Source organism: Euleptes europaea, chromosome 20 (genome assembly GCF_029931775.1).
Source record: "Euleptes europaea isolate rEulEur1 chromosome 20, rEulEur1.hap1, whole genome shotgun sequence".
Taxonomy (NCBI): Eukaryota; Metazoa; Chordata; class Lepidosauria; order Squamata; family Sphaerodactylidae; genus Euleptes; species Euleptes europaea.
The window spans coordinates 7,869,100-7,894,022 of record NC_079331.1 but is presented as its reverse complement, the minus strand read 5'-3'; the positions used below and the strand labels follow the sequence as shown (position 1 = coordinate 7,894,022).

The 24,923-nt window shown below is 48.9% G+C and overlaps 2 protein-coding genes across 2 annotated transcripts in view; one reads left to right on the top strand and one right to left on the bottom strand.

Annotated features, from left to right (window-relative positions):
* AP3B2 (adaptor related protein complex 3 subunit beta 2) overlaps positions 1-145 on the top strand; it is a 126,141-nt gene extending 125,996 nt beyond the window's left edge. Inside the window, exon 29 of the mRNA XM_056865905.1 lies at positions 136-145. The gene's annotated coding sequence lies outside the window, so the exon portion shown is untranslated. The remainder of the gene's footprint in view (positions 1-135) is intronic.
* The window catches only part of RBPMS2 (RNA binding protein, mRNA processing factor 2), a 32,762-nt gene extending 12,209 nt beyond the window's left edge, over positions 1-20,553 (bottom strand). Inside the window, exons 1-2 of the mRNA XM_056865900.1 lie at positions 20,489-20,553; positions 672-749 (exon numbers count right to left, since the gene is read on the bottom strand). Coding sequence (XP_056721878.1) covers positions 672-749; positions 20,489-20,542 — 132 coding nt within the window. The 5' untranslated portion in view covers positions 20,543-20,553. The remainder of the gene's footprint in view (positions 1-671; positions 750-20,488) is intronic.
* Between the last annotated feature and the right edge of the window lie 4,370 nt (positions 20,554-24,923).

Genomic DNA, 24,923 nt, shown 5'->3' with positions numbered 1-24,923 from the left:
CTAGTCCCTGGGACATTCCTTTTGGTTTATGTGTTAGTTCTGTTGAATTGTTCACACAGGATTTTAAAGTTATGCATGCATTTTAAAGTGTTCATGCATTGTCTTTTCGCTGTGCGTGTGCAGCGCTATCCAAGTTGCTTCCAACTTGTGGCGACCCTATGAATGAATGGCCTCCAAAACATCCCACCGTCAACGGCCTTGCTCAGGTCTGGCAGACTGAAGCCATGGCTCCCTTGAGTGAGTCAATCCATCTCACGTTGGACTTTCCTCTTTTCCTGCTGCCTTCGATTTTTCCTAGCACTATTATTCCCAGCATTATTTTCACCGCCTTGGGAGTTGAGTGAAAAGGCAGCATTAAAAAAAGTTTTAAACAAATATAAAATTAACCCTTGATCTACTAGATTGCTATTGCTACTTGTTTTTGAAAGAGAAATGCTACTTAGGGCAGAAGGATGACCAGGTGTTAAAGATTTCGGCTGCAATCCTAAGCATGCTTACTAGGCCTGTTGATTCTAAATAGATCTGCTTCCACGTATTCAGAGGATGGCACGGCAAAGGGCCACACATATCTTAATTTATTTGAAACATTTTTATGCCACCTTTCTACCCGATCAGGGACCTCAAGGCAGATGCAGATTGTCTTAGTCTGATTCTCTGTTGCTAATACTCACCTTGAACGGCCGGAAAAGCAGGTAGAGCTCTCTTGGCTTGATATCCACAGGAAGTCCACTGACAAAGAGTGTCCGTACCTAGGAGAGACATAACGAACACTGAGCCGATTTAAAGAACATTAATTCTTTTTTTAAATTTTCATTTTTAAAGGGTACAGAAAGGAAAGGGAAGGAAAAAAACACACAAGGAAGAAATAACATTTCATTCCGTGTCCGTGCCCATAGTAACCCGCTTTCCCATTTTTACCCCCAACAGTAGTCTCTTATAAAAATACAAAGTGTGGATTAAAAACAACTCTTAACTCATATTACTTCATTTCTATTCTATGCATCATCATTGATCAGCCCACATTACTTGAAATCTATTGTGTACTTGAAAGCTATTATATATTCAAACTTCAACTAATATCCTGTTATTGTCCCACCCCTATAGTGTACATACAGTCGTCAATTCTATATTATGTGGCTTTTCAACTCTTATTTGAATTTGGGATAACAATTCATTTCGTAAACGTATTTTATCATGCGTATCTGTCAAAAAAAAAAAACACCAATTGCCATCTCTTTAAAGAACATTGTACTGGATCACAGTAGAAGGTCCTTTTAGGCACCCAGAATCGACTTCGGGAGGGCCAGCATTCCGGTAAGGGTAGGGACATCTTCCTTCCCTCCAGCAAGGAAGCTCAAGGCAAACACAGAACCAGAGTTGGAAGGGGCCACACAGGCCATCTAGTCCAACCCCATGCTCAATGCAGGATCAGCCTAGAGCATCCCTGAAAAGTGTTTGTCAAGCCGCTGCTTGAAGACTGCCAGAGAAGGGGAGCTCACCACCTCCCTGGGTAGCCGATTCTACTGTCAAACAACTCTTATTGTACAAAAAAAAATTTGACATCTAGCCGGTACCTTTCTGCTAGTAATTTAAACCAAGTATTGCAAATCCTATCTTCTGCTGCCAATAGGAACTGCTCCCTGCCCTATAGCCATGGCAGGAGGTCTCAGCTTCTAAGCGCATACACATGGGAACAAGCTACATGATAGGTAAGTGGCAGGCAGGTGAGTAGGAAAAACACACGAGCATTTTTTGCCATCAGGTTGCAGGTGACTCATGGTGACCCCATGATTTTGATTTCACATGTATTTTGCATATACATGCGGAGTCAGGCCAAGTATCTTAGACGGGTAAGAGGAAATCCAGTTTAAAGATACAGTATTTATTTCCTTCATTTATATCCCACCTTTCTGCCAACGGGGACCTTAAAAGCAACTTATGTTAGAGGCGAGCAGTTTTATCCTCACAACACTCCTGTGAGGTAGGTGAAGCTGACAATGAAGAGAGCTAGCGTAGTGCAGTGGTTAAGAGCGGTGGTTTGGAGTGGTGAACTCCAATCGGGTGAATCACTCCTTTCCGCTTGCGCATCAGAATGCCAGCTTGTTCTCCAGGAAGCCCAGCTCCTACAACAGCAATATTACTAGACCAATTTGGCTTTCGTGGCGCAAGTTTCATATTGCAATTTCACAGCAAGTCAAGCATCCCAAACTACACACACACACACACTTAAAATGCCACTGTGCAATTGGGATCAGCAGCTGCCCATGCACAAGCACGCAGTTGCGTCTCCGGCTTGGTGGAACGGCCTGTCTGAGGAGGTCAGGAAGGATCCCACGCCGTTTCTTCCAGAGAAGCGTATGAAACAAACTACTCACGAGCATCCCTGGCACTTTAGCAGTTCCGCTGCATTGTTTATTGGATGCAGCCTAACAACTTCATTACCTCGTTTGCTAATTTTGGAACCCAGTTTTGCAGAATCGTCTATTGTGCTATACTGGCTTGTTTGCATCGTTGCTGGTTGGTTTGTTTAAGTTACGATCTTTTTCGAATCTCCTTGAGGAAGGCTGACCGCCCCTTCAGGAAATAAATGTTTGACTTTTGAGCGCTCGCTAGTCAAAGGGGAACAAAACAGAAGTCCGGGGGGGGGGGCACCGTGAAGACTGGAATTGTCAAAGGAGCCCTTTGGGGTGGGTGGGAAGCATGAGCCAGCTTCTGACCAGGACAAGTCCCCAGGAGACAGCAGTCTTCCAGATCTGAAATGTGGCAGATCGAGACATGCCGGAAGGGAGCACTGAAATTTGTGCACACGGGTTTGCACGGGGGTTAAAAAAAGCTTCTTCCTCACACGCCCACCAACATGAATTCTGTGTTAGTGACAGCCAGTTCTTCCTTTTTCCTGTCCGCCAATGTCACTGGGCAACCCTGAATACTAAAACTACAGCAAGGCAAAGCTACGCCCCTTTTCATTGCTTTTCTAAACCCCCTCCCAATAGTTCAGTTTTTTCCTTGCACCAGCCTATCTGTGGGCATTTTCACACATGCCGAATAATGCACTTTATTGTTTCAATTTAATGCCCCGCTCTCCCCGGCCGAGACCGGGCTCAGAGCGGCTTACAAGGAATATAATATCCCATTCGTTCAATAAAAACCATTAAAACCGCATTTAAAATAGCCCTGTGAAAATATATATAAACCAAATATCCTGAATTACCTAAGGCGCCTCTAAAGAGTAAAACATAAAATTACTACTAAGCGAGCAGGTGCTGCTTTGGGTACTCTCATGAACACATGAAGCTGCCCTATCCTGATGGCCCCCTATCGTGGGCCATCGAAGTCAGTATTGTCTACTCTGACCGGCAGCAGCTCTCCAGGGTGTCTCAGGCAGGGGTCTTTCACATCACCTATTTGCCTAGTCCCTTTGACTGGAGATGCCGGGGATTGAACCTGGGACCTTCTGCATGCCAAGCAGATGCTCTACCACTGAGCCACGGCCCCTCCCCAGGTGGAACTAAAGTCCCAGCAGGTGGAACTGAAGTCCCAGTTCGATATAGGGCAATATAACAGCGGTGAGGGTTCGCGAGGCCAGGATTCAAATCCACTTTGCAGCTGGATTTTGCTGAGTGAAACGGCAAAATCCACTTCCAAAACCATTGTTAAAGCGCATTCAAAGTGGACTGAAAGTGTATTATTCAGCATGCGCGAAAGCATCCTATGTATTTCCCTCCCTGTGCCACGGACAAGTTAGGCCAGTGGAGGTTTTGGGCCAAAACATCCAGCCTCGAAACAAGGGGGACAGCTCGGCCGAGGCATTCCCAGACATGGCTCTAGCCAGGGCTTTGCTGCTGCTGCGTTTGTTTTTTCCTTCTTCCCGGAGCAGTTTTGTCAGGCCGAGTCCAGAACGCGGGATAAGATGCAGCTGTGGAGGCCCTCTTGACGACAGCCCGAAGGAATGCTCCGGCGGCCAGCTTTAACACCCGGACTTATAAGGCACAGAGAACGATCTTGAGCGGAGCTTGCAAAACAAAGTTGTAGGAAGGAGGGAAAAACATTTGGAAGGTTCTAAATGGAGATCGGCTGCGGGGCGGGAGATCCCAGAACGGCCAGAAACAGAGAGAGCCGACCAGCTTCCTTAAAAACCATGGTCCTGTCTGGCTGGAAGTCAAAAGGGTGGAATTCTGCAACAGTGGATCAAGAGTGCAAAAAAAGCCTAGCTGAGCAATCGGGGGCAGGGGGCTGTCCAGTAATTTCAGTTCAGGTGTTCTCCCTCACACTATCTTGAGCTTTGTGCTTTTGCACTCTTCTTTGGGAGCCGAAAGGAGGAGGCATTTCAAAGTCCAAGAAACTGAGGCCTGGCAAACAGCTGGTGTTGACTAGCCTGCATCCCTGATGAACACCTGAATCCAGATCTGGGGTTCTAGCCCCTCTCCTAGAGGAAACCTCTGAATTCCAGTACCTGGCGGCAACATCAGGGGAAAGCCTTGTCCTCCACGCCCTGTTGTTGGGACCACCAGAAGAACTGGTTGGTCACCATGTGAGTCAGGATGCTGGACTAGATGGACCCCTGGCTTGAACCAGAAAGGGGTCTTACATTCTCGGAACAAAAATTCACCTACAGAAGTACTCAAACCCACGGCAGAACTCAGAAGAGTGGGTTTTTATATGCCGACTTTCTCTACCACTTAAGGGAGACTCAAACCGGCCCCTCCCCACAACAGACACCTTGTGAGGTGGGTGGGGCTGAGAGAGAGTGACTTGCCCTAGGACACCCAGCTGGCTTCGTGTGGAGGAGTGGGGGAATCAAACCCGGTTCTCCAGATCAGATTCCACCACTCTTAACCACTACACCACGCTGGCTCTCAGGCATGCTCATGATAAATACCACTGTCTTCTTCCCCTCCCAAAGATGCCTACCCAAGGTTTGTTTGCCTGTTGTAAAATAAAACTAACCATGCAGTTAAGTACTCACCTGGGAAGAGCAGAAGTGGCCTCCAGGTGACCAAGTGCTCTCCTGCTGCGTCTTTGGACCAATGGAGCCACTATAGAGCTAATGCATTCCCCCAGCTGTGGGGAAGCTGCGCTAGCTCTTTGGGGAGAGCAAGCCCACCCGGATCATGATATATGCTCTTTTCTCCCTTCGTTTTCCAGGGCAGCTGTGCCAAATGTACGTCGCCCTTTGTGGACAGAGAGGAGATAAAGATGTTCGCCTACGGCGAGCAGGTGAACGCCCATGTTTTAAAGGCAGCGGTTTTACATCTTCCAAAGCTATTGAGAGATGTCAACCCTGGCTAAATAGGCCCGAGAATGCTCCTCCGTGGGCTGAACAGGAACAGCGCTGAAACCCAGCAAATACATCCGGCTGCCACTGGTTATCACTCAAACATGCTCCCAAGAGCTCCATGTTAACACACCTACCGCACTAAGACCTCCCTACCAAGAACAAGCGATCAGCCGACTGTCCAGAATCCCTCTCCTTTCTCCCTTAGAAGCTCCTTGATGCATTGATCTTGAGCAGCGTAAATCTAATGTTTGAGGGATATAAGGACTGAAATAAATCTTTGCCACTGACAATGTAGCCTTGGGATCCCTGTCACTTAATAAAAAAGGCATTATGTCAGACGCAGAGGCATTAGATTTATATGTTAAAAGGGGAGAGAGATAACGTGATCGGAGTTCCTCATAAAAGCGGCATTCCAAGAGGGCTTGAGCTAAGGAACCGATAGAGCCAGACGAGCAAGGACAGGTCCTGTCTGGGTATGGTATGTTCAAAATACTGCCCTGCATAACCATAGAGGGGTTAGCATTCAGTCGAGCTAAACAGAAGGCTCTAGAAAGATGAGGAGTTGTCAAATAATAAGTGTAAGTGGGCAAACCACGTGGTGGTGGAGGTATTCCGAAAAACTGAGATGAACAAACGCGGCGAGCACAAAAATGTCCAGAATCCCAGCGCTGTGGTTCAGTGGTGACTCAAGGCATCTCATACCATTCTTATCCTAACAATAACCCTGTAAGGTAGGCTAGGTTGAGAGTGCAGTTTTCCATGGGCAGAGAGAGGATTCATACCTGGGTTTCCCAACCCACTAATCGCTTAACTTGGGACCTTCTGTATGCAAAGCAGAGGCTCTTCCACTGAATATGTCAGGGTACATATCCCCTTTCCTGCCTGCAACACTATGCAGCTCCCACCCTGCCGGCTGGCGCAAGGGGAGCACGCCGGCATGCTCTACACTGTGCATTCTGCCTTGATAGCTTACGACAGTGGAGGCTTTTTGGGCAGCCAAGCATGAACGACATCTTAACACATTGTGGGTACCAGACGGCAGATTGAGTGGGTACCATAGGTCGCCCTCTTCCTCACGCACCCTCAAAAAGCCTGGCAGCGCGCCCGGGCCCCACAGCTCGCACGGATACCGGAGGAGCGGGCTTGTTTTGCGAGACGGCGCCTTTTATGGGCGCTTCTGCCAAAGCTCGGAAGGGATCCAGCTGCAAAGAGCTGAGGAGGAGGAAGCGGCAGGCTTCCCTGGCTGCTGAATGGGGGAAAAAAGGACAGAGTCATTTAAACATTTCCTCCTCTTGAAAGGAAAAGGGCTGTTCTAACATTAGTGCTTGGACACCCTGGCTGGAGCGGAAGTGCGCGCTCTGGGCCTTAGCTTTCCCAGATAGCTCAATCTGGTGTCTCGCACGGCGGAGCAGGAAGCATATGGGCCAAGATGCCCCTATGACAGGACTGGTTTCGATGCTAGAAGGAGCTGCGCATCAAAAAGGAACTCACAAGACCGTGCTCCAAAGAAGGAACACAAAACAGCCGTCTGCCTTCTGAAACCAAAGACTGACTTTAAAACGGACGGAGCGCTAGCCAACACCCACGATTTACAAAGTGCGACAGGCCTCTGCCCAGAGGAACTTACAATTTAATACACAACTTTTTTTTTTGCAATAGGAGGAATGAAAATATGCACAGGAGCCAAGGTGGGCGAGCAGGGAAATTGCAGCTGCGGTCTATGAAGGAAGGGGCGGGAACAGCCTCCCAGAAATGGGCATTTGGGGTTGTTCCAGCTCACCCCAAGTCTGCGGCTGTTTCACCTAGTCCAGGGGCATCAAACATAAGGCCCGGGGCCCGGATCCAGCCCCTTGAGAGCTCTTATCCGGCCCGCGATCTATAGCCACCCCCCAGTTCCGAGGTGTCAATGACTGTTAAATAAAAGAACATTCTGTAACAGTGTTATTGTGTTAAGCATGTTTTATTTTAAGTAAAAAATAAAGTAAAGAATAATATCATTAATTGGCTTTGCCTGCGTCTTCTATAAAGTTTGTATCTCTGGTACCTGGTATTAAATTTTATGGTATACAGGGCCGGAAGGTTTGTCAGGTCCCTCTTCGCCACCAGTGGGAGGTTTTTGGGGCGAGCCTGAGAAAGGTGGGGTTTGGGGAGGGGAGGGGCTTCAATTGCCAAATTGCCAAAGCGGCCATTTTCTCCAGGTGAACTGATCTCTATCGGCTGGAGGTCAGTTGTAATAGGAGACCTCCAGCTAGTACCTGGAGGTTGGCGGCCCTAATGGCCTGGCCCGACCAAGTGTGATTTATATCTTATCTGGCCCTCGTAACAAAAGAGTTAGACATCCCTGACCTAGACTGTATAATTGGAAGGAGACAGCTGTGTTAGGCTGTAGCAAAACAAAAGTCCAGTGGCACTTTAAAGACGAACAATTTTTATCTCAAGAGGAGCTTTCGAGAGTCATGCAGCTCACTTCTTCAGCTATGGGAAGCAGAGACCTTACTGGGAATTCTTCCTGTGGGGTGCGTATTGAGATACAGAGGATTGTTGCAAATTCCATCATGCCTCTTTCAAGTATAAATCCTCTGCGTAAGGAAAAAACAGAGTCATTAAGAACAGCCAATTCGAATTCCTAAAGGCTGGGTGCTGAGGAGTTAATAAGAGATTGCAGTGAGTAAGCCAAGCAGGGTCGGCGCTGGTTAGTACTTAGATGGGAGACCACCAAGGAAGTCCAGGGTAGCTACACAGAGGCAGGCGATGGCAAACCACCTCTAACCGTCTCTTGCCATAAGGTGGCTGCAACGAGACAGCCCTTTCCACCACCAGTGAGTAAGAAAATCCCAGTCTCTGGTTAATCCTGGATGACATACAGTCTTAAAATTATTGATGAGTTCTAATTCAGCACACTGAACACTATATATTCCCTTTCACTTGTTTTGTGTGTGTGTGTGTGTGTGTGTGTGTGTGTGTGTGACAGTGACTTTCTGCTCTGTAATAGTATGTCCACAGAGAATGTTGTGAGGCTCTAAGGTACCACTGGAATTTCGTTTGACTATATTTTACAATCACACTAAGGGGTACACAGAACATAATCAAGGGGTTTCCTTCCAAATTTCTCGCTCTGTTGCAAAGACATTTTAAAGATGTATCAACAGCTGGGATCTTTGTCCCAAGTATACATCACTTCACACCTATTTGCATTGAATTCCGTTTGGGTTTTTTCCACCAGCCTAAGTAATTTGCGGGGGGGGGGGGTGCCCCTCTGCAAACTTGGCCACCCCCTGCCCCAATCAGGGGGCATCCTATAAACTGGTCACTTCAGGAAACAGAGGAGGTGACAACATTGTAATGATGCATATATGAAAGCAGGAAAATAAAATACGCAGGACGTAGTCAAGGGGTTTCCTTCCAAATTTCTTGCTCTGTTGCAAAGATATTTTAAAGACCAGCACGGCATCACCCATCAAAGCTGCCCTAACAAGAGCATCCCCTTATGCAATCTCTCCGAGGCTATGACACATACTTTTAAGTCAAGAGAGACCGCTCCATGAATGGCCGGACGTCTAAAGACAGCTTGTCAGTTTTAGGACATTGCAACCCTCTCTGCCCGAGGAAGGCAGAACCCTTTGTGCTCTCTCCATACATGGTCATCGTTTGCAAGAAAGCCGGGGAGAGGGAAAGACAGAGAGATGGTAAACATATGCTTGCATAATGCGCAGTGCCTGTTACCGAGTTGCCCCCGCTAAAACTGAGAGATCTTGTATTCTCGTTTAGGATGATAGATTCCATCTCGGTGTGAAAGAGTCAGACGGTAATTCATCAGCCGGCCCTCTAATCTCTAGCATGACGGCTCTTTGGCAATCTTGGGGGAGGCCGGACGAGGGCAGGAACAGCGGGCAGGTACCTATCTGGGGGGTCAAGGCCCGAGTTATCTCTACCGACACTTTCAGAACCAAGAGAAACTAAGCAAAAGCCCCGTGCAAGGCTAACCAACTTTGCTTTTCAGGAACACCTGCAGTTCAGAAAAGCTTAACAGTGGGTGAGGGGGAAGAGAAGGAACTGTAGGATTTAAGACTTCCATACGTAGCAATGCAACAATCCAATTTCCACATCAACAGCAAGCGCTGCTTATAGCGTAATGAGGCGGGAGTCCAGGGGCACTTCAGAAACTACGTAAACTTATGCTGAAATAAATGGTTAGTCGGAAGCATTTCAAACGATAAAACGCAGACTATTAGAGATTGGATTTCAAAATCTTAAAAGTGCTGCTAACAGCACTTGCTCCCCATTAAACGTAGGGATTCCCTTTAACATATATGAGCCTACACCGTATTTGCACCACCTTTATGATCCTTAGCAACGCAGAGCCCTCTCCCTGGCCAGATTCAATGTCATGCCATCTGCGATTTTGGAAGGAAGATTTCGTAAAATCCCCCTCTGAGAGACTTTGCCCCTGTGGTAATAATTGCACTGAATCAATCGTTCATGTCTTATTCCGCTGCAGATTTTATGCAGAACTTCACAGCAAATGTTTAGGCCCTATTTTAACAGAAAAAGAGTCAAACTTTTCTGATTGTTTTAAAGCTCATTTCTTGCTGAATAATCACTCTCCTGCTATACTGGAGATAGTAGCACAATTTCTGAGACTTGCTATGAATGTTCGTCAGCAAGTTAAGTGTGTGTAAAGTGCCATCAAGTCGCAGCCGACTTATGGAGACCCCTTTTTGGGGTTTTCACGGCAAGAGACTAACAGAGGTGGTTTGCCAGTGCCTTCCTCTGCACAGCAACCCTGGTATTCCTTGGTGGTCTCCCATCCAAATACTAACCAGGGCTGACCCTGCTTAGCTTCTGAGATCTGACAAGATCAGGCTAGCCTGGGCCATCCAGGTCAAGGCAGCAAGTTTAGTAGAAGGTTTTTATTGATTCCGCCATTCTTTTATCTATTATGTTTTATCCTTGTCAGAAATGTCCAACTGCAATAATTCTATGTTACTATGCAGACACCCCGTGTTTCGATTTTATGCCAATAAAGGAGATAGTTGTTGGTTAGTCTTCCAACTCTATGATTCTTTAGGATGCCACTGGACTCCCATTTTATAATGCTGCTATAGATTAGCATGGGAATTATTACAAAGCACGGGTAATGGGACCTATCCAGCATCCTGCGGGAAGAGCCTGAGAAAAGTATTTAGAGTTTGCCCAAAGCCATTTTAGCCTAGATCTAAATGCTACTAGCCCCACACATACACACTTTTCTGTTTCTTCTAAGCAAATGAAGACACGTTGGTCCAGGATGCCCAAGAAACACCAGAACAATTTTTGCAAAACCGTTTCCATACACAAAAGCTTTTTAGATCAGATCCACAATGTAATCTAAACAGAATTACTGCATGAGTTACATGTGGCAAAATAAAGGATGTTAACTATTTGTGGTGTTCACTTCTGGACCTGCTTTGCAGTTCCCAAAAACACAGTGTCACGTGACCAGCTACAAGCCCCCTGATCCAAGGCATAAAACTCTCTGGAGGATCCTAGACCAGTCACCGTCTCTCAGTCTAGCCCCCCTCACAGGGCTGTTGTGAGGCTCAAACGGTGGGGGAGGGAAATGGGAAGGGACAACGGTGCTTACCACCTTGAACCAGCTGAAAGCAAAAAAGCAACATCTAAAACGGAGGGGTCATGGTTCAGTGGTAGAGCATCTGCTTGGCATGCAGAAGGTCCCAGGTTCACTCCCTGGCATCTCCAGTTAAAGGGACTAGGCAGGTAGGTGATGTGAAAGACCTCAGCCTGAGACCCTGGAGAGCCACTGCCGGTATGAGTAGACAATACTGACTTTGATGGACCAAGGGTCTGATTCAGTAGAAGGCAGCTTCATGTGTTCATGTATTCAACAGCTCTTGTGCAAAGTCATTACTACTGAATAGTGAATTTCACAGAACCAGGATGGCAAATATTTTGCCTAAAATTGGACAGAGCAACTTAGATAACCTCACTGTACTCTTAAGGCCAAGCTACACGATACACCTGACACATGTTGGGTCACAGGTACACGACCGGCTTTGTGATCAGGTGTACACTGGGGGATCTCACATTAGAGCATTCATTTGCTCGGCACTGCAAGGGCTTCCAGTTTCCCTCCCACTCCACTTTCGCCAGCATTAAGGATAGTACAGGGAAGGGAGTTGCCCCTTTTCTTGCGCCACATGCCCTAGAAAGGATACGTGTAGCCAGATACAAGAGCTAAAAAGCCCTTTCTGCTGTAGTTAAGGCGAGTTCCCCCAATGAACATCTGACTGAGTCCAGTTCCGTACCTGTGACCTGATACACATCAGGCATATTGCGCAGTCTGGCTCTCGGTTAGTAGACGGATGGTTCACTAAGTGGACTCCTTGGTACATATCCTTTTGCACTGTCCTTACATATATCAACTTAGGCTAAAATGGACTATCCCATGTTTTAACAAATGGTCCACATCTTCTCGAGCAACTTTGGAACAAAAGGTTCAGAAGAAGAGTTGGTTTTTATATGCCGACTTTCTCTACCACTTAAGGAAGACTCAAACCGGCTTACAATCACCTTCCCTTCCCCTACCCACAACAGACACCCTGTGAGGTGGGTGAGGCTGAGAGTGTGTGAGTAGCCCAAGGTCACCCAGCTGGCTTCATGTGGAGGAGTGGGGAAACCAGTTCACCAGATTAGCCTCCGCCGCTCGTGTGGTGGAGTGGGGAATCGAACCCGGTTCCCCAGATCAGAGTCCACCGCTCTTAACCACTACACCACGTTGGCTCTCTTACACCACGCTGGTTCCTCTTAGAGGGCTCTGACCCTCGCGTACAATTATTTTGTTGCTCGTTTTTGGGAGGCTGCAGAGAAGAGACGAAGGGAGGCGTTTTTAGAGATGGGTTCTTATTTAAGTTGTATGGTTTTATTGTTCAAGACCTCGGCCTAAGAATAGGGGGAAATAAAGAAAAGTAGATGGATGGGAGACCACCGAGGACGTCCAGGGATGCGGCACAGAGGCAGGCAATGGCAAACCACCTCTGTTAATTTCTGGCCTTGAAAACCTTAAGGGGTTTCCACCCCCAACAGTGGCAGCTACTCTGATTTCAGTGAAAAAATTATTTGTTCAGTTCTTCTTTGGCTCCTCCCTCTCTCGACGCTCCCACCCAGATGCCTCCTCTCCAAATGCTGAAAGCAACTTCCTCGCCGCAAGGCCCAACCTTTCACAGTTGACATTTGTAGGTTGAGCCAAGGGCACCTCTGTTTTATTTCTCCGCTGAGCAGAGGTGGCGACGGTTAACCTGGTTAATGTTTACACCCAAGTTTGGCCCATCTGCTGTTGCCGAGGCAAAGCAACGCCGTTGGAAGACCCCAGGGGCTGCTGATTGCCATCCACCCTGTGTCGGTTGTCAAGAAAGAGGCGTTGCGTGCTGGGATATTGATAAACCCTTTATTTTGGGCTTTGCCATCTTTTTCTGGGGTTTACGGTGGCGGCTCTGGCGGACTTCTTCCGCTCCAGTGCCCTCTGCCCACACTTGGAAGGAGGCAGTGCTGGTTGTCACCTAGATCTAAACGGAACTGAAGGTCTCAATTGCTCTCCACCTGCGGACAGAAGGGTACCTTTCAGTCTCACGCCAATGAAGGCTGCACTGTGGAAGCAGGTTGCAAAGAAGTCTGGTGGAGGTGGGAAGGGGGGGGGGAGATGATGCCTCCGTTTACTCAGGCAACAGATTTTTGTTTGTAAGAGCCCAGGATAGCAAGCAATATCTTCAGAGGTGTTCCCCTGTTCCTTCTCCCCGCCCAGGTTCCATGCATGAATCATCTTGATACAGAGCATTCTTTGCTTTAGAACTATTGTTTGCGCACCTGTTTAATGTGAAATCCACACAGTGGCAATTCCCCGTCGTACAGCCCTTGCCACTGCAAACGCAGAAGAAGAAGAAGAGTTGGTTTTTATGTGGCGACTTTCTCTACCACTTAAGGGAGACTCAAACCGGCTTACAATCACCTTCCCTCCCCCTCCCCACAACAGACACCCTGTGAGGTAGGTGGGGCTGAGAGAGCTCTAACAGAATTGTGACTAGCCCAAGGTCACCCAACTGGCTTTGTATGTAGGAGTGGGGAAAAAAATCCAGTTCACCAGATTAGCGTCCGCTGCTCATGTGGAGGAGTGGGGAATCAAACCCGGTTCTTCAGATCAGAGTCCACCGCTCCAAACCACCTCTCTCAATCACTACACCATGCAACGGAGCATCCATGTGATAGGATGTTCTTTGCATTGTCCTCCACTATCCTCTCACACACCCGCCATTTTGCCTCCTGCCAAGCCTCGTAAATTTGGCAACAGCTCTAATTCCAGGCGTCCCAAGGCAAAGCAACAAACATTTGCAGGGTGGCAGAGTCAGAAATCCCTTGTTTGTAGCCCCTGCCCACATCTGCGGAGAAAAGTTGGCACCAGCTTGGCAAGCCACCCCCATCACTCCAGGAACCAGGCCATGAGATCAGCGATGTAGAACTATACCTCAACTCTCTGGCTAGGAGGACCTGAAGACAGAACCCAGCCGCAACAAATATCCGCACAGTGATGCAGAGGTGCGTTTGCTTTGTGGTACATCCAGCGAACGATTTTTCAACACGTGCCCACATTTTTACACCACCACCAGAACTGAAGGACAAAATGCAGCCAAAGGTAAGCCTCCCATGCCTTCCTAGAACACCTGCCATCTGACAAATGGTGATGGAAAGTGCTGTCCAGCTGCACCCAACCTACGCCCCCCCCATAGGGTTTTCAAGGCCAGAGGCAAACAGAGGTGGTTTGCCATTGCCTTCCTCTGTGTAGCAACCCTGGACTTCCTTGATGGGCTCCCATCCAAGCACTAACCAGGGCTGGCCCTACTTAGGTTCCCGAGACCTGGTAAGATCAATCCAGGTGAGAGCTGTCAGGAAAAAAACCCCAAATGACAACCTTCTCACAAAAACTTGCCATTAAATCTTCAACTCTCATCTCAAGCCAGCAGGGTGGAGTGGTTAAGAGTGGTGGTATGGAGCGGTGGAGTCTGATCTGGAGAACCGGGCTTGATTCCCCCACTCCTCCACATGAGCGGAAGAGGCTAATCTGGTGAACTGGATTGGTTTCCCCCATTCCTATACACGAAGCCAGCTGGGTGACCTTGGGCAAGTTACAGCTCTGTTAGAGCTCTCTCAGCCCCACCTACCTCACATGGTGTCTGTTGTGGGGAAGGTGATTGGAAGCCAGTTTTGAGTCTCCCTTAAGTGGTACAGAAAGTCGGCATATAAAAACCAACTCCTCTTCTTCAACAGAAGCCAGGCCTTTCCCTTGTTAGCATTTCCTATTTTTTCCTTTCCCCTTCCTCCCCCTTAGGGAAAGGACCCATCTTTACTTATACAAAGCCCCAATTATTCCTGCCACAGCAATATACGTGAGCAGCTCAGGATCAGAACTGATGGGTCTTCCCAGATGCCTCTATGACTGAAGCACTCTGTGTTCAACCTTCTGCTTTTCTTCCAGAGAACTGTAGACCAAGCCCAGCTGCACAGTGATCAAGGACAGGTTTGCACCCAAGTTACAGTGAACCATGTTCGTGATGCTTGGCTGAAAAGTACACCAGTGTAAGAGCTGGAGGCAATCGGATCCGATTTCCGTGACAAAACACTTCACAGGAAAAACCTTCTCAGAATATTTAAGGCACCTCAAAAGCTAAGAATTGTATGTGGAAGGAAGACCCCAAGACTGGAGCCCCACAAGCCCCCAGTACACCACAGTTCCTTTCGCTATGTTCTGGAGGAACCCACTGCAGGTGAGCATCTACCCACAATGCCACGCCGCCTGAAAGCAACAGCAGGAATGGTAGAGTCACTCAGTCTTGGAGAGAATTATTCTCTAAAGGGGGCAGCCTCAGAGACCTCCTTGCCCCATCTAAGCTCTCCCCGGCCTTCTGTCTTCCCTCAGCCAGGCATCTCCATGGGTCCTCCGATAGTCCCAGCGCACCTGAAGAGCAGAGCATCCCTTACCTGCTGGGGAGGTCATAACTCTGGCTCCTCCTCTTCCTGTCCCGAGCCCACATGACTTCCAGTTACACCTCAAAGGGTTCTACGCTACCAATCCAATGTTATCAGCTGGTTCCAGGTCCTGCAAGGCTGAAGACCACTAATCCATAGCATACTGATCATCTGGTTAATCCCACCCTTTCTTCCTAAAAGGATTAGCATTACTCGAATCTAGGACAACAGCATATGAAGCCTGAAGCAGTGTTAAAGGAAGTATCTCTTCACACAACACAGTTAAATTGCGGGATTCCCTGCCCCAGGATGTGGTGATAGCTGCCAACTTGGAAGGCTTTAAGAGGGGAGTGGGCATGTTCATGGAGAGAGGTATTCATGGCTACTAGTCGAAATGGATGCTAGTCATGATGCACAACTATTATCTCCAGGATCAGAGGAGCATGCCTGTTATATTAGGTGCTGTGGAACACAGGCAGGACAATGCTGCTGCAGTCGTCTTGCTTGTGGGCTTCCTAGAGGCACCTTGTTGGCCACTGTGTGAACAGACTGCTGGACTTGATGGGCCTGGGTCTGATCCAGCATGGCTTTCCTTATGTTCTTAAGGGGGGGAGGGAAATCACTCCTTCCCTTTCCATGATATCCTCTTGTACATAGGGCATTTGCTATGCATGATGTATATATTACCCCATTTAATCTACCGGGAAGGGCAGAGTAAATTGACCCCTTGGATGCTGCCCCATCTTCTAGCATAGCGTCAAGATCAAACCATTGGGGACAGTTCATTCAATCTGCTTTAGCCAGGGAGGTGCATACACTGAATGACTTGCAGAATCTCTACAGGGGTGGGGGGAGAGATGGATAGGCAGATGCATCGATTTAAAAAAAACATCAGACCATGTGACCTAGCTTTTTCCATTCGCACTCTCAAGTGAACCATGTTTGGGGTCTATTTTTGGGGAAAAAAGCTTTCTTTTTTTTAAGGATGCTTACCAGATCACGCTGAACGGGAGGGGTTATAGCTCGGCGGTAAAGTTCAAACTGAGGCACTTCCTATTAGAGGTAATCAGGCCGCTGCACTTGGGAAGCCCGCCTACCAACCAACACCTTTGAGAAAGGGTGCCACAGTAGGTCTAGCACAGTGGTTTCCAAACTTTTCGGGCCACCGCCCCCTTGGTTCCACAAACTCAACCCCAGCTACTTATCCTATAAAATTATTCAAAACAGGGGTTTTGTATGGCTCGCTGAAGATAATAACAATAAAATTTCAAAACAGTAACAATTAATTGCACATCGATTCAAAATCAAATTAAAACTTTTTAGTTGGAATTTATTCAACAGAACTGATGAACTTGATCCAGCGGTACCAGCTCTACAAAGTCTGGGGGGAAATTCTGAAAGTTTCCACCAAATTTGCCAGCATGGTGCCATGGCTCGATCTATTGTCAGTTAGTGAACAGGCAGTGTTGTATAGTGGTTAGCGTCAGACTAAACGATCATCAATACTTAGCATCTCTGGCTTCCTACATTATCATGGCTACATTTTTCACACCATGAAGAGTGACGCAGCCATTAGTTCAAAGTCCAACAGAGACTATATGATGAAGAGGAAGAAGAGTTGGTTTTTATATGCTGACTTTCTCTACCACTTAAGGAAGAATCCAACCGGCTTACAATCGCCTTCCCCTCCCCACAACAGACACCTTGTGAGGTAGGTGGGGCTGAGAGAGTTCAGAGAGAACTGTGTCGAGCCCAAGGTCACCCAGCTGGCTTCGTGTGTAGGAGTGGGGAAACCAACCCGGTTCACCAGATTAGCCTCCATCGCTCATGTGGAGGAGTGGGGGAGTCAAACCCGGTTCTCCAGATTAGAGTCCACCGCTCCAAACCACCGCTCTTAACCACTACACTACGCTGGCTCTCACGCAGCCCAGTACTGGCATCTTCATTAATCCGGTTTAATGACAGCACATTATTAAAAGTTGCCTTAAGACCCCCGTTCATTTTGGCTGCAACCGACTAACACAGCTAACCCCTCTGGACTCACCACTAAGAGGTAACTAACCCTCAGAAAGGCCAAGAGCATGCTTAGTTAACAACAACAGAAAGAAACCCCTGTTTTCTTCCTTACAACTAAAAATGATTTGGGAGGATATTCTCAGCACAGACTTCCATACAGGGGTGGACTTGTGTGGCTGTTTATTTTTTACTAGAATTTCTGTGATCTGCCAAGATGTTTTACATTTTCCAAAGCAAGCTTGGAATATTCAGGGTTTGCTAGCACTACTTAGGAGAGAATGTACGAGTTAACTGCATTAAACAGTAGGTAAAGTAGACCTATTCAATCATTCTTTGCAAGAATCCCACCTAGTCAACCAGTACGCTGCAATTAACGTTCTGCCCAAGTCCACCTTACTGCGCCAGACGACCCAGAATAATAAGCAACGGCATTCACAAAACCACAACCCGGAATTTTACGTAATAACTAACACAAGAGGACCTTCCGTTTCACTTTCCTGGAGTTTCATCCAACAGTGTGCATGTTTCGGGACCCATTAGTGGGGAGGGGCCATGGCTCAGTGGTAGAGAATCTGCTGGGCATGCAGAAGGTCCCAGGTTCAATCCCCGGCATCTCCAGTTAAAGGGTCTAGGCATGTAGGTGAAAGACCCCTGCTTGAGTCCCTGGAGAGCCGCTGCCGGTCTGAGTAGACAATACAGACTTTGATGGACCAAGGGTCTGATTCAGTAGAAGGCAACTTCATGTGTTCAAACACGACACGCTTGCAGTGTGGTGCTCAAGTTCTAAAACATTGTGCTATTCTGCAGATAATTTAGTAGACTTCACCCCTTAATCAACTGTGCTACAATGATCACAGAAACTAATGGGACGTACGCAGACACTTTGCCGACAGCAACCTGATAAACTCTGGGAGCGGGGTGACATCTTTTCCTTCGGGTATGCGGGTAAAGCAGCCGATACTAAAGATGGCTTCAGAAGCAAGGTGCTTTCCAGGTTGTGCCAAGAACTTCATCCAGAAGCCCCACCACCTCCTCAAATCATATGCACCAGAGCAGATAAGCATGCAAACCTCAAATTAAGTTGTTTTGACCCTATTAAGATATGCAGTACACTAGAATGGGCATTGCTCTGCATTCATCCACACACTTATGTGGTGGAAGAGGGAAAGAACAGAAGGGAACACCCTACTGAATGATCTGTTTTATACAAATGGCTTCGCGAGAGACCTTGGGAGGAAATAATCCCCATCGTTTTGAGGATTCAAGCATTGAGGAGAACATTATCAGGAGATCACCGTCACTCCTGTATGCGCATGGCATGTCATGTTACCCAGCTGGGAAGGAATCGGGACTACAACGGCCGCCATTCTGCGCCAACAAAGCTACACGGCTGTTTCGGGGGGCGGGAAGAGAGAACCAAGCGATTTGTTGAGGCCCAGGGGAATTGAGGTTCTCACTGCGTTTCGAGATCCACGCACACAAAATGGAGGTAATGCAGCCTGATACGAACACCCTGACCTCTACTACAGATATAGGGCATGAACAAAATAATTAAACCAGTACACCGAACCACAGTTTCTTATATAGATAACCAACTACACGGCAATCGGCAGACTTTGTGATATTTGGAAGTCCACACCGGCTGTTCCGTAAGAAGCTCAGCTTTGTTTGCAAGGAATGCAGTGCAAGAGATTCTAGATAGAAAGGTGGGTTTCCAAGGCCCCTTACAGTGCATTCCTAAGGAGAGTTACTCCAGTCTAAGCCCATTGAAATGATTGGGTTTAGACTGGAGTAACTCTTAAAGAAGGGAGTTTTGACTCTTGAAAGCTGATCCCCTGAAAATCTGTGGGTCTCAACTGGACTCTTACCTAGCTGGACAGGAAGGGCAAGTCCAGAATACACGGAAGACCCGCCCCATGCGCTGCCCTCCTCTGCAACGTACGGCTGGAAATGGGGTTTTATTCCCCAACTCCCACAATCAGGTCTAACAGTCCTAATACAACCAAAGCTACATCTCAGCCCTGGACTTAACACTAACTATCGAGAAAAATAAGAGCGCATAATTGAGGCAACCGAGCATAGGAAAAGAGAAGACACACCAATAGTGCGCCTTCTTTTCTTCAAGGGACGACGCATCAGAGACGCCAAGCTGAGCGGAAGCACCCATGCGCTCCCCAGTTAGGCACCGACAGATCCCGAGCCACCACCTGGCCGTTTCCAATACTATAGCTGCCCTAGGTTACAGCCGGCCGTTGCTCACTTAAATGCACCGCAAGCTCGGACAGTGAACCAAAAACGTCTCTGGTCTTGGCAAACAAAGCCATTTCTGGACGCCGGTGGCCACAGGCAACAGCGCACATGAAGAAAAGTCTGGCGCACCTTTCTCAAAAGATATAGGTGACTCCCCGCACACCAACCCAAGGCTTTACCGTTCAACCCGCCCTTCAAAGAGGACCACAGAAAATCTTGCCTTGGCATGCTGAGGCGGCACCCTGGCCGGCAAGGAAGAGCGCACGGCCGGATGCCACTCCCCGACTCCTTTACACCATTGGGCTGGGTGCATGAGAATTAAGGCCGGGAAGACCACACAGGAGGGCCGGCGGCCCCTTCAGCCTTAGCAAAGGGCCAGGCATGGAAAGGTTCAGCATTCCTCCTCGCAAGGCGGGGTCTATGAACCTCCCCCCCAACCAAGAACCCAGGCCCTCAAACGCCATGGGGTGGGAAGCTGAGGCAAGCGGGTTGAGCCAAGAGGTCAGCTCCAGCCCCCCCTTGAACAAGCAGAAATGCATGCCCGCCTGAAGCCCCCCAAACAGAAGTGCAAGCCTGCCTGAAGTCCCCAGCTAAGCAGAAGCGCATGCCCGCCTGAAGCCCCCCAAGCAAAAGTGCATGCTCGCCTGAAGCTCCCAGCTAAGCAGAAGGGCATGCCTGCCTGAAGCCCCCCCAAGCAGAAGTGAATGCCCGCCTGAAGCCCCCCCCCAAGCAGAAGGGCATGCCCGCCTGAAGCCCCTCCAAAGTAGAAGGGCATGCCCGCCTGAAGCCCCCCCAAGCAGAAGTGAATGCCTGCCTGAAGCCCCCCCCAAGCAGAAGTGAATGCCCGCCTGAAGCCCCCCCCCAAGCAGAAGGGCATGCCCGCCTGAAGCCCCCCCCCCCAGCCAAAAGAGCCCCCTCCCGGGCTCCTACCTCTTCCTCCAGGTTGTTGCCGCTGTGCTCGTTCTCCTTGGGTAGGTTGCTCATGGTGGGTGCCAGGGAGGTCAACGGGGCCGGGGAGGGAAGGGGGGTGGGCTCGCCCTGGTGCGGGTCCTTGCCTTCCTTGGGGCGGGGGGAGGGGGCTTCTGCGACCTCGGCTGGGGGAGGCGGTCGGGCCGGTGGCCGGGTGCGAGTGGCTGGCAGGGGGCGAGCCGGAGGTGCGGTGCAGGTGGGCGAGGGGGGCGGGGGCGGCGCGCCTATTTCAGCCAGGCGCCCATCCAGCTGGCCGCGCGCCGCCGGCCAATGAGCGGCCAAGGGGCGGCCAAACGAGCTGCAGCTGCCGGGCCCCGCGCAGCCCCGCGCGCTCCCCTGGCTGGCCGGGCAATGGCACGCGCCGCCGCCGGCCCGCCGCGCCCCGCATCCCTGTCTCCGGGGGGAACCCGGCAGCCAATCCCCGCCCTGCAAACTCCCCCCCCCCGGCCCTCGGGGTGGGGTTCCCCCCCTCCTCTTCCGCGAAACTTTTTAAACTTTGATGAACTCGCCCGAATGAACTTTCTTAAAGGGGCCGCCGGGCTTCTACCTCGCGCGCGCGCCCCGGCTCTGGTTTTTGGGGGACTTGGCCGACCCGGGGGGGGGTCGTCCTGGGCCCGAGAGATGCGCCCCCGAAAGGGGGGGGGATCCAGCGGTCTAGGCAAGGGGGGGGATTGAGATCTGGTTAGGAGTGGGGTGCAGCCGAAGGCGATCCGGAGCCGGATGCAACTCGCCCACTCCGGATCCCCAAATTCTCCTGCACCGATTTGCTCGGGTTTGCGCCGCAATAAGTAGGGTGGGGGAGATCCGGATTGAGACGCTGCTCGCCATTTAGCCCACCAAGACCCCCGATCCCGGGTGATGCTCATCGGGCCGTGCAACCACTTGTTTCGTTTCGGCCATTTACGCTTGGGGAGGTTTTTGCCTTGGATCTGCCGCTCTCTGGATGCACAATTTCCCCCGTCCAAATTCTTAAAACTCAACAATAAGCCCCCCACCCCCCATGCAGAGTTTTGGGAACTGGGATGGGGGAAATGTGCATCTAGAGAGCGGCAGATCCAAGGCAAAACCTCCCGTGCATAAATGGTTTTTTTAAAAAAAATCCGAATTCGGTATTCGGCGTGGAAACGAACTCTGCAAGCACTTGGCCCATTTACGCATGGGAGGTTTTGCCTTGGATTTGCCGCTCTCTGGGTGCACGATTTCCCCCATCTGCATTCTCAAAACTCTGCAGGGGGGGCTTACTGTTGGGTTTTGAGAATTTAGATGGGGGAAACGTACATCTAGAGAGCGGCAAATCCAAGGCACAACTTCCCAGGCGTCAACGGCCTTCGAGGACTTGGCTAACCTGATGCCCCGTTTACAAGGCTGGTTCGCGGGGGCGGGGGGAGCGAAGGGGGCTTTCCCCTGAAAACGCGGTGAATGAAAGAAAAGGGGGGTTGCTGGAAAGCCAGCAAAGGAAACTCGTGTAGGGTTCCTTCTCTCCCCCCCCCCCAATGGTACCGGCGGACCTCTCAAGCCTCAATTGCTACAAGCAGCCGGTTGAAGCGGCGCAGCCCTCCCTGGTCTGTACCACTGCAGGCAGCACGGGGGAGGAGGGGGCATGTCTGAACGGTCGTCCACGGGGGAAATCTCTGCGCAACGAAAACACGAAAGGGATCGGGGCCCCGATGGCCGGCCTGTCTGTCCAGCAGCCGCGTCATTTCCCTTAAACTCCGGGATGGGGCGCTTTCAGACATGCATCGCGCCCACACGTGAAAATGCGACTCCAGCTTGCAAGGGTCCCATTCCGGAAATATACGATCCCGGCTTTCTCTGCGGATGGTTGAGATCTCCTTCTCTGGCCTGTTCGGCTGCAGAGACAGGCAGAGGAGGAGGAGGAGGAATATGGAAAGGGGCTTCACAGGTGCCCCCAAAGCACGCGTTCACATCCCGGGGTTTTAAATACTCGGTGCAGCTGAAATCCCTGCAAAGCTCTTCAAGGAGCAGAGGCGGACTTCCAGTCCGGGGGTCGTGTCAACTAGCGGGGCGGGATGGGACGTCTGATCTCCCCAATGTCGGAAACCTTTTGGGGGGGGGGGTGTGTGAAAACCCCGTTGTTGTGATGAGTTGATGGAGCCAACCCCTCAAGATGGGATACGAAACAATTATAATGACACACGACTCCACCCGTTCCCCCCCTCCAAAATCCTCTTGAAAAAAACAGTGAAATCTTATTTAATAAATGTTCAAAAAAATTGGACAGAACGATTCCATGTTTTTTCTCCTCCTCTAATGTAAAAGGAAAAGCCTCGGGTTTTTTTTTAGTGTTATTTCCAACTACTATAAACGACTCGTATCGGCTGCTGCGGGGATCTGTGGGAAGATCCGTGTGTTTGCTGGCACTGCTCTGAAAGGTTGCAAACACGAATTGCAGGCAGGAAATCCAGATCCAGATGCGTCCACCTTCGACACCGCCCCTCCCTTGTGCATCTCCCATGTGGCACACAGATAAATCCTAAATAGGAGCCGAGATTGTCTCTTTTTCATCCTGTAGGGCTGAATTCCCATTATTTAGCTCTTGTCCCTGAGAATCTTAAGGTTGGATGCCACATTATATTTTAGCCTTGATATTTCAACCTTGATACTTTACAATTGGCGATGTTAAGTGGGCGTTATCATGCGACACCCATATAATGAGTGAGTCTGCTCTAGTTACCATGGGTCCATCGAAGATTTATTGTATTTATTTACCTTATTTATAGCCCACCTCTCTCACATGGACTCATGGCGGACTATGCAGGGTGAGTCAAAACAATCAAGAGGACTGGGCGTTCAATAAAGAATGTGTTGGGATATTAGAAGTCTGAAACCTCCGGAAAGAAACAGAAGCATAAGTATTAACATGACAGACAAGATCTAGCTCATCTGATTCTTTGGTGCCCAAGGGTTGCTGAAGATGGCGAAAGATATCTTGCAAACATTTAATCTCGATGCTCAGGGAGGTCAAATCGGAGCAAACGGGCAATATTACTTGCAGGTAGAGATAAATGGGTAACACTACAATTGGCCAAGTTTGCGGCCCTGGTTATAAAGATACAGTCAAGCCCCTCTGATGCAAGTTTCGTCAATGAATCGTTCACTAGCTTGATGATGGATCACTCATTATAGGACTAGTAAACTATTGTTGATTCTGCTTCTTTTAGCTATCTAGATTATGTGGTGTAGTGGTTAAGAGCAGTGGACTCTGATCTGGAGAACCGGGTTTGATTCCCCCACTCCTCCACATGAGCGGGGGAGACTAATCTGGTGAACTGGATTTGTTTCCCCCTCCTGCACATGAAGCCAGCTGGGTGACCTTGGGCTAGTCACAGTTCTCTCTGAACTCTCTCAGCCCCACCTACCTCATAGGGAGTCTGTTTTGGGGAGGGGAAGGGAAGGCGATTGTAAGCCGGTTTGATTCTTCCTTAGGTGGTAAAGAAAGTTGGCATATAAAAACCAACTCCAACTTCTCTGCCTCTTTTTCCTCTTTATGTTTTAAATGCTTATCATGTATTTTAATCTTCTAATGTATATTTTATGGATTTTTACTTGACACTGTGATTGCTTAATTCACAGGTTCAGAACAATAGACCACCCAGGGGTGAATATAGATATAGGATTCTTATCTCACTACAGATGCTAATTTTCTGCTTCCAAGCATTTCCCCTCTGCTGATTACAACAGGCATTGTATGTCTGCATCCCTTTACAGACATTTTTTACCCTCCCACCTTCAGGCTGTTACAGCACTAGGTATTCCCAGCGATGTATTAAGAGTTTGAAAATGTTATAAAAAACATCACTTTAAATGGGTTTTTGGATACCATGGCTAAAAAATGGTTGGAAGACGTCTTCCACAGCTAAAGGGGCCAAACAAAGTGTGAACAGTATTTTTTATAACAGTTTCAAACTCTTAATACATCGCTGGGAATACCTAGTGCGGTAACAGCCCAGGAGAAAAGGACTCCGAGATCTCCATTTCTACTCTACTAGTGTTTGAGGAAGGGAGCTTTGACTCTCAAAAAGTTTATACCCTGAAACTCTTGTTAATAGAGATTATTATGCCCTGAGCTGGACTCTAACTGTGATTGCCTTGTTTCATTTCCTTTGTTCTTTGGTTTTGTTTAATTTATGCTGTTTTACAATGGTTTTGAGCAAATGAAATAAAAAGCAACCCTCCAGCAATCTTATGTGGGAACCCTCTAGCCCCAAGAATACATTCTGTTCCTATTATCCTGTACCCCCTGCCAAAAAAACAACAACAACCAAGAAACACTTTGATTCCCAGAATGTAACTTTTTGGGTTACATTATGATGTGCACAAGCGGCTATTTGCACACTGCAATCGCCATGTATTGACCAATAGTTCTTTAAATAAA